Source organism: Macaca nemestrina, chromosome 13 (genome assembly GCF_043159975.1).
Source record: "Macaca nemestrina isolate mMacNem1 chromosome 13, mMacNem.hap1, whole genome shotgun sequence".
NCBI classification, from domain to species: Eukaryota; Metazoa; Chordata; class Mammalia; order Primates; family Cercopithecidae; genus Macaca; species Macaca nemestrina.
In genome coordinates this window covers 37,147,351-37,156,778 of record NC_092137.1, presented here as the reverse complement: position 1 = coordinate 37,156,778, position 9,428 = coordinate 37,147,351, and the positions used below count along the sequence as shown (strand labels likewise).

The 9,428-nt window shown below is 39.8% G+C and overlaps 1 protein-coding gene across 7 annotated transcripts in view; it reads left to right on the top strand.

The window, feature by feature from the left end:
* Positions 1-9,428, top strand: part of LOC105464848 (eukaryotic translation initiation factor 2 alpha kinase 2) — a 60,898-nt gene that overhangs the window by 42,285 nt on the left and 9,185 nt on the right. For all 7 annotated transcript variants that reach the window (XM_071076528.1, XM_071076523.1, XM_071076527.1 and 4 more), the window contains 3 exons: positions 2,032-2,160; positions 7,602-7,703; positions 9,337-9,390. In XM_071076528.1, coding sequence (XP_070932629.1) covers positions 2,032-2,160; positions 7,602-7,703; positions 9,337-9,390 — 285 coding nt within the window. The remainder of the gene's footprint in view (positions 1-2,031; positions 2,161-7,601; positions 7,704-9,336; positions 9,391-9,428) is intronic.

Genomic DNA, 9,428 nt, shown 5'->3' with positions numbered 1-9,428 from the left:
CAAGCAATCCTCCAACCTCAGCCCCCCACATAGCTGGGACTATAGGCACAGGCTACCAAGCCGGGCTATTTTTTGATATTTTGTAGAGACAGGATTTCGCCATGTTGCCCAGGCAAGTCTTGAACTCCTGAGCTCAAGTGATCTGCCAACCTTGGCCTCCCAAAGTGTTGGGATTGTAGACATGAGTGGCAGTGGAGTGATCTCAGCTCACTGCAACTTCTGTCTCCCGGGTTCAAGCAATTCTCCTGCCTCAGCCTCCCGAGTAGCTGGGATTCCAGGCCACCACACCTGGCTAAGTTTTTGTATTTTTAGTAGAGACAGAGTTTCACCATGTTGGCAAGGTTGGCCTTGAACTTCCGGGCTCATGCAATCTGCCCGCTTCAGCCTCCCAAAGTGCTGGGATTACAAGCATGAGTCACTTCGCCTGGCCCACTTTTTCTTTTTAATGAACTATAAAAAGTGATCTGATATTTTTACTAGATAGCCTCATCCAGCTTAGATATTTACATGGCTTCATACATTCAATTTTCTCTTTCTTAGAGTCAGGTGATAGCCTTATGTGGGACTAGCAGTTCCACTTGCAATCCCAGCATATTCTTACACTGCAACTTGAACATAGCATAGGAATATTTTCTCTCCACATCCACCTCACATCTGTCTACAGCTTTCCATCTGTATTATTGGTGTTAGGCTCCAATCAGACTGTTAATTGAATTCTAATCCAACTGCTAATTGCTGCATGAGCCATCATCTCAGGCTGGCTTCTCAGAAGCTCCTCCTTCAGCCTTCCCTGGGCTTGTGGTCTCTTCCCTCTCAGGTACTTACTAGGTAGACCCTCTCATAAGTGCATTATCCCATAGAGTCTGTGTGTATAGCCTAACATTGTACTAAAAGTCCAGCCTTTTCAAAAATAGCAAAATATTGATTTTCTCATCAACTACCTTCCTGTTTTTATGGTCTTTAGAATATTGGTCAGTATACTGGGTGTGGTGGCCTGTGGTCCCAGCTACTTGGGAGGCTGAGGTGGGAGGATCGCTTGAGCCGAGGAAGTTGAGGCTGCAGTGAGCCATGATCATGCCACTGCAATCCATCCTGGATGACAAAATGAGACCCCATCTCAAAAACAAACAAAAAGAATATTGGTCAGTACCTCCTATGACCTGGGCATGGTAGCTCATGCCTATAATCTTAGTACTTTGGGAGGCCGAGGTGAGCGGATTACTTGAGGTCAGGAGTTTGAGACCAGCCTGGCCAACATGGCAAAAACCCATCTCTACTAAAAATACAAAAAAATTAGCCAAGCATTGTGGCACATGCCTGTAATCCCAACTCCTCGAGAGGCTGAGGCGGGAGAACTGCTTGCACCCAGGAAGCAGAGGTTGTGGTGAGCTGAGATCATGCCGCTGCACTCCAGCCTGGGCAACAGAGTGAGACTCCATCTTACAAAACCAAACAAAACCCCTCCTGTAAAGCCGTGGAGTCAGAATGACCACTTCTATTCTGTTCTTCCTTTAAAAAACAAAAAATCTGCTTAAAGCATTGCATGGATAAAAATATTTTAGAGCTAGTTATTAGCTTCCAATAAACTTGATATGCCTTCACAGTGGAAGGGATATGTTTGTTAAGAAGTTGTCAGAGGCTTGGAGAAAAGACCCCCAGAAGAAATTCTGCACAGGTTAATTCTGCAGTATTGTTGGGAATAGAACCATTCCGAGAATCTCAAAGTTGGAAGGGGTCTTAAGGATGTCTACTTCAGTCCCTATCAGATCGTGGACTCATATTTGCAACATTTCCTCTAGTGGTTGTTCAGCCCTATCTTGGGATGGGGAACCGTCTAACTCCCATTCTTTGGACAACACTATTAGGATATTAGGATATTTTAAAGCTAATCTTTAGGTTATTTCCACCCTATAGTCCTGGATCTTTTCCCTTGGACCATGCAGAGTGAATCCACCTTTCTATGTATAATGAAGACATGTGGTAATAGTATGTCAAGTTGGTACATGTAAGTTAAATTTTTTTTTTTCATAGCCAAGTAATATATTCTTAGTAGATACAAAACAAATAAAGATTGGAGACTTCGGACTTGCAACATCTCTGAAAAATGATGTAAAGCGAACAAGGAATACGGGAACTTTGCGATACATGAGCCCAGAACAGGTAAGTCTCTTTCCTGTCTCTCTATATTTTACTTATTTTATTTTAAAAATTATAAAAAGAGTAGACACTTCTTATATAATTAAAACAGTCCAGAAGTATATACTGAAAATTTCCCTCACCATTCTCTTCCACCCTTATCCTTCTCATCAGTTTATTCTTTATCCTTTTAGATAATTTTTTGAGTTATAAAAACATACAAACACAAATATACACCCAGACTTCTTTTTTACATAAACATTTATGTGCATACATTTTTTCAAGGACTTATTTTGTTATTTTGTGACTATATAGCATAATCTCTCCATATTAGTTCAAATAGATCTGCCACATTCTTTTCTTAGCAACTGTATTGTATTTCAAAATATAGAGATACCATAATTTAACTCTTTTTAAAATTTAATCGTATTTTTTTGTTCTTATTTTGTTTTAGAGACAAGGTCTTGCTCTGTCACCCAGGCTGGAGTGCAGTGGTATGATCATTGCTCACTGTAGTCTCAAAATCCTGGGCTCAAGCAATCTTCCCACCTCAGCCTCCTGAGTAGCTAGGACTAGAGGTGCATACCACTGTGCCCAGCTAATTATTTTTATTTTAATTTTTATTATTTATTTATTGTAGTGACAAGGTATCACTATGTTTTCCAGATTGTATTTCACTATCATCGAAGGGTATTTATTTAGGTTGTTTACAACTTCATAAACTTATAGACATTCCTCCTTATTTTGGATCCCAAGAACAAATAATTCTATGATAATCTGTGATAGATTTCTTGAGGTAAAGTGATTGAATAGATTGACAACTGCATTTCAAACTTAATTGCTGTTTAATTGTCATTCCAAAAATAGTGATTCTATTAATACTCTCCCCTCAAAATGTATGAGATTGCTGCATCATCATACTCTCCAGTGGTCAGTTTTGGGCAGTATGTTGAATTAGGAGTATCTTGCTCTTTTAGTTTGTATTTTCCAGATTTTTAGTAAGGTATGCCCTCTTTTTGTATATTTACTTATACATTTTCTGCAAATTCTCTACTCCTATCCTTTCCCAATTTCTCATAATTGAGTTGTCTTTTTCTCATGTATCAGTAAGGAATCTTGATATATATTGGGTGTTGATTCCTTATCTGTTAACTATATTATAGAATTTTTCTCCTTGATTGTTACTTCTTGTTTATAACGCCATTTTTTTTTTTTTTTTTTTTTTTTGAGACGGAGTTTTGCTCTATGATGTCACCAAGGCTGGAGTGCAATGGCATGATCTCAGCTCACGGCAACTTCTGCCTTCCGGGTTCAAGCAATTCTCCTGCCTCAGTCTCCCAAGTAGCTTGAATTATAGGCACCCACCACCATGCCCAGCTAAGTTTTGTATTTTTAGTGAAAACGGGTTTCACTATGCTGGCCAGGCTGGTCTCGAACTCCTGACCTCAGGTGATCCACCTGCCTCGGCCTCCCAAAGTGCTGGGATTACAGACATGAGCCACCAAACCCGGCACTGCAGCTTTTAAATTGTCATATTTATCAATACTTTCTTTACTGCTGTAAGGTTTCTCATTTTTATTTTGGAGGCTTCTACTACAAGATTATGAAAATATTTTTTGGTTTTACTAACATAAAAATTAACTGCAATTTGAATTAACTTTTGTGTATGTATGAGAAAGGAATATAACTTGATTTTCCCCCTGTGAATATACTGTTGCTTCATCACTATGTGTTAAGTAGTCCATTATTTAAATGCTATTTTAAGGAAAATTTATAGAGACAGAAAGTGGAACAGAGGTTATCTGGAGGAAGGGAAGAATGGGAACTTCTTGTTTAATGAGTATAACTTCTGTTTGGGATGATGAAAAGCTCTGGAAATAGATAGTGGTGATGGTTATACAACATTGTGAAGGTAGTTAATGCCACTGAATTGTAGGCATAAAAATGGTTAAAAGGGTGAATTTTATGTTATGTCTATTTTACCACAATATTATTTTACGATATATAAAATTCCCACACATTCAGAGATGTGTTTCTGGACTTTGTTCTGTTTCACTGATTTATTTTTTATTTCTCTTTTTAATATTATGCTATTTAGATTATTATAGCATTATAAACTAGGCTTTAGTATTCAAACAGCAGGACCTGCCACATTATTCTTCAATTTAAAAATGCTCTTAGCTGTTCACATTTACAATTCCAAATGAACTCTTGAATCACCTTGTCATCTTCCGTAACTGGTTTTGAGGTTTTGATAGCAATTGCATCAGATTTGAGGATTCAGGTGAGGAACATTGATATCCTTATATATTTGAGACTTCTCCAAAATTGGTATTTTTCCCTCACTTATTCAAGTCATCCATCAGTCAGCTTTTGCCAGACTATGCTGTGGTAACAAATGACCCCGGTTTCTTAGTGGGGCAGAAGATACCAAGGGTCTATTTCTTGCTCACATGACAAGTCGGCAGCAGTCTGTCTGGCTTCAGTTTTGCTCTGCGTGTCTCCTTCATTCCAAGATCCAGGCTGAAGGAAAAATGCTATCTGAGTCACTGCCATCCTCAAGGCAGAAGGCAATGGCAGAACCTTGTGATGGCTTTTACATGTTCTGCTCAGCGGTATCATACATCACTAAACATCATTACCGAGAGCAAAAAGCATGGCCCAGCTCAAGGCAATGAGGGTGGGGAAGAGTAATCCTCTCACTAGGAGGCCAGCACAGAATTGGGGGCAATCATACGACCTACCTCAAAGCCACTTTTATACTCTTCAAGATATATATATAATTTATTATGCTACATATATGCTCTCTCTCTCTCTCTCTCCTCTCTCTCTCTCTCTCTCTCTCTCTATATATATATATATATATATATTTTTTTTTTTTTTTTTTTTTTTTTTTTTTTGTAGACAGGGTCTTGCTTTTCGCCCAGGCTGGAGTGCAGTGGCACCATCGTTGCTCACCGCTGCGCAGCCTCAACCTCCCTGGCTCAGGTGATCCTCCTGCCTTAGCCCCCTCAGTAGCCAGGACTACAGGCGCAAACCACCAACACCTGGCTCATTTTTTGGGGTATATTTTGTAGAGACTGGGTTTCACCATGTTGCCTAGGCTGGTCTTGAACTCCTGGGCTTAAGTGATCCACCTGCCTTCGCCTCCCAAAGTGCTAGGATTACAGGAATGAGCCACGGCGCCTGGGCATATTGTTTATATTTTTGAAGCTTTCTCCAGAATCTGTATTGCATTTTGCTATTAAAATAAGATCCCGCGCTTGAATCCGGGAAGTGGAAGTTGCAGTGAGCCAAGATCGCGCCACTGCACTGCAGCCTGGGCAACAAGAATGAGACTCCATCTGAAAAAAAAAAAAGAAAAGAAATTCCATATCTCTAATTTGTTATTAGTGTAGCTGTTAATTTTAAAAATATGTATCTTGATTTTTAATTGTGGTAAAATACACAAATATAAAATTTACCGCCTTCACCATCTTTAAGTGTATGGTTTAGTGGCATTAAATGTGTTCACATTGTTGTGCTTTCATCATCACCATACATCCACAGATTACTTTTCATTTTGCAAAACTGAAACTTTACACCCATTAAAGAACCCTATTCTCCCCTCCCAACAGCCCAATCAACTACCATTCTACTTTCTGTCTGTATATTTGACTGCTCTATGTGCCTCATATAAGTGTAATCATACAGTATTTACCCTTTTGTTACTGGCTTCTTTTACTCAGCATAATATCCTCAAGATTTATCCATGTTGTAACATGTCAGAATTTCTTCTTAAGGCTGACTAATTAATTCCATTGTTGTGTACACCACATTTTGTTTATCCATTTATCCATCAATGGACACTTAGGTCGCTTCTACCTTTGGACTGTGGTGAATAATGCTGCTGATGAACATGGGTGTACAGCTGTTGATTTTTAAATATTTGTCTTATGTATAGTCTCATTATTTGAATGTGGTTTTTTGGGGGGTTGATTGCTTTTATTTTTCACCTTTTGGGCTGTTTATTCTATTTTAATTTCTAATTCGTAAATGCCCATTAAAGACTATTTTGCTGACAATACAGCTTTCAAAATACCTCTACTATTTTGTCATCCAAGAATAAATATACTGAGCTATCTGATGGTTTGAGAGTCTAGAATGGAGAAGGCACACACTTTTTCCTTTTGGGGGGCCACTTGGCCTAAAAAGTATAGAACACTAAAGAGAGCCAACGGCTCTCTTTAACCTCCCACTGCTTTCAGTTATCTCCTGCATCCTGTATTGCTGCCCTCACACTATTTGGTTAAAAACATTCATCATTTTACTTTACTTTTTATTTTGTGTGTGTGTGTTTTTTTCTATTTAAAAACCTTTTGTTGGCTGGGTGCAGTGGCACACGCCTGTAATCCCAACACTTTGGGAGGCTGAGGTGGGCGGATCACCTCAGATCAGGAGTTCGAGACCAGCCTGTCCAACATGTTGAAACTCCATCTCCACTTAAAAAAAATACAAAAATACAAAATGAGCCAGGTGTGGTGGCATGTGCCTGGAGTGCCAACTACGCTGGAGGCTGAGGCAGGAGAATTGCTTGAACCTGGGAGGCAGGGGCTGCTGTGAGCTGAGATCATGCCACTGCATTCCAGCCTGGGTGACAGCAAGACTCCGTCTCAAAAAAAAAAAAAAAAAAAAAAGCAACATTTTGTTGAGGAACAATTTATACACCATAAAATGCACAGATCTTAACTGTATATTTTTCCGTTTTGACAAATGCATACACCTGTGTAACCTATAAGCCTGTGAAGATATAGAACATTTTGCTCTTTCAAGCTCCTTTCCAGTCAATGCCTCCTCCCCACTGATCAGAAGCAACTAGTGCTCTGAGTTCTATCCCCATAGTTTAGTTCTTCCTGTTTTTAACCTTCATATGAATGGAATCAGACAGTAGGTACTCTGTTGTATTTAATTTCTTCATTCAAAATAATATCTTCTGGAAAAACTTTATTTGTTGCTCATACCAGCAGAGAATTCCTTTTTATTGCTGAGTCGCAGTCCATTGTATGAATATGCCACAATATGTTTATCCATTCTTCTGTTGTGGTCCTTTGAGTTGTTTCTAGTTATGGAATATTGTGAATAAATACGCTATGAACAGCTGCAGTGCAAGTCACCTACGGGGTGCTATTTTAACTGCTTTATCTGCTGCATCTCATTTACCCTCGCAATTAAACTCTGTGGTTGATACTGTTGTTATCCTGATTTTGTAACTGAGATTATTCCCATGTTAACCATTAATTTACACAGACGATTCAGCTATTCGGCGGGACAGATTTGAACCTAGGCAGTCAGACTCCACAGATCTTGCTAATAAATAGGCGTTGTGTGATATAAGATATTTTGGTCAAATAACGTTTTTGGGCTTTAGAAGGCTGGAAATTTATGTAAGGAGTGTAACAAAGGTAAATCGATTTTGGTCTCTTTAGATTTCTTCGCAAGACTATGGAAAGGAAGTGGACCTCTACGCTTTGGGGCTAATTCTTGCTGAACTTCTTTATGTATGTGACACTGCTTCCGAAACATCAAAGGTAAAATGATCTCAAAGAAAGAATTAAATAAGAAAAATTCTTGACTACTACCTTCAGAGTGCTGCTGCAGACAGTTCTTGCTCTCACGTGAGGATGGGCTTGAGTATATTAGTATCTGACTGCAAATGAAATATGAATTTTCTGTCTTTCAAGGTTTGGCAAAGACCAAACACTTTGTTAAAAACCAGAAACTTTGATCTTCCCTGGAAGGTAGTACATCTCATAAGACTCGTAAGACTTGTCAGTCAGTAAAATTTTATTGATTGACTGCTTTGTGTTAGACACTGTGCTAAGTGCTATAAGGGTTGCAAAATACACAAGCCTTGGCTGGGCACAGTGGCTCACCCCTGTAATCCCAGCTTTGAGAGGCCAAGGCGGGCAGATCACTTGAAGTCAGGTGTTTGAGACAAGCCTGGCCAACGTGGTGAAATCCCATCTCTACTAAAAAATACAAAAATTAGCTGGGTGTGGTGGCGCACACCTGTAATCCCAACTACTCAGGGGGCTGAGGCAGGAGAATCGCTTGAACCCGGGAGGTGGAGGTTGCAATGAGCCAAGATCACACCACTGCACTCCAGCCTGGGTGACAGAGTGACATTCCATCTCTAAATAAATAAATAAATAAAGCCTTGTTCTCAAGGAGCTTATTTTCTAAAAGGGAAGATAATATAAGAGAATGCCGTAAGCATTTTAGGAGAAGGCATGAAGTCTGTGGAAGCAGCTGGGAGGGAGATCTTTCCAGCTGTAAGGACTTAGGTTTCATGGAGACATCTAAGCTGGGCTCTGAAGGATCTGTTGGCTTCTCATAGTCGAAAACAGAAAGGGTGATTCTAGCATGGAGGTGGGAATGTATGGAGTGTATCTGGGGACAGCAGGCAGTGTAAGTTGTATTGGAATATATAAGTTACAAGGAAGTAGTAGCTGGTGAGACTAGAAAGATAGGTTGGGCTAACTTAAGGAAAAAATGTGGACTTTCTTGCTTAGGCAGTGGGGAGTCACTAAAGGCAGTAGGCAACTAGGTATCCTACTCTTTTTTTTTTTTTTTTTTGAGATAGAGTTTCACTTTTATTGCCCAGGCTAGAATGCAATGGCGCGATCTCGGCTCACTGTAACTTCTGCCTCCAAGGTTCAAGCAATTCTCCTGCCTCAGCCTCCCGGGTAACTGGGACTAAAGGCATGCACCACCATGCCTGGTTAATTTTCTTGTATTTAGTAGAGATGGGGTTTCACCATGTTGGTCAGGCTGGTCTCAAACTCCTGACCTCAAGTGATCCACCCACCTCGGCATCCCCAAGTGTTGGGATTACAGACGTGAGCCACTGCACCCAGCTGTATATCCTACTCTTAAGCTCAGGAAAGGGAACCTTATCCTCTGTGAAACAGTTAGAAGTACCTATCACTTAGGGCTCCAAAATGCATGAAGGTAGATGGTGAAGATGATGTGCTTAACACTTCACGTCATAATGCAAGGATGGTTATTAGAGTGGGGGTAGGGTAGGAGACAGGGAATCCTGCTTGCTTCTTGTCTAGAGACTTTCCCAAAAATCTGGAAATATCCTACATTTCAGGTGTCCTAAGCCTTTAGTTCTGTTTGTTTTTCCTAATATATACCTATCTTTTTTTTTTTTTTCAGCTTTTTCAAGACCTACGGGGTGGCACCATCTCAGATGTGTTTGATAAAAGAGAAGTAAGCACTTGAAAATCATCAGAATTTTATTTATTTCA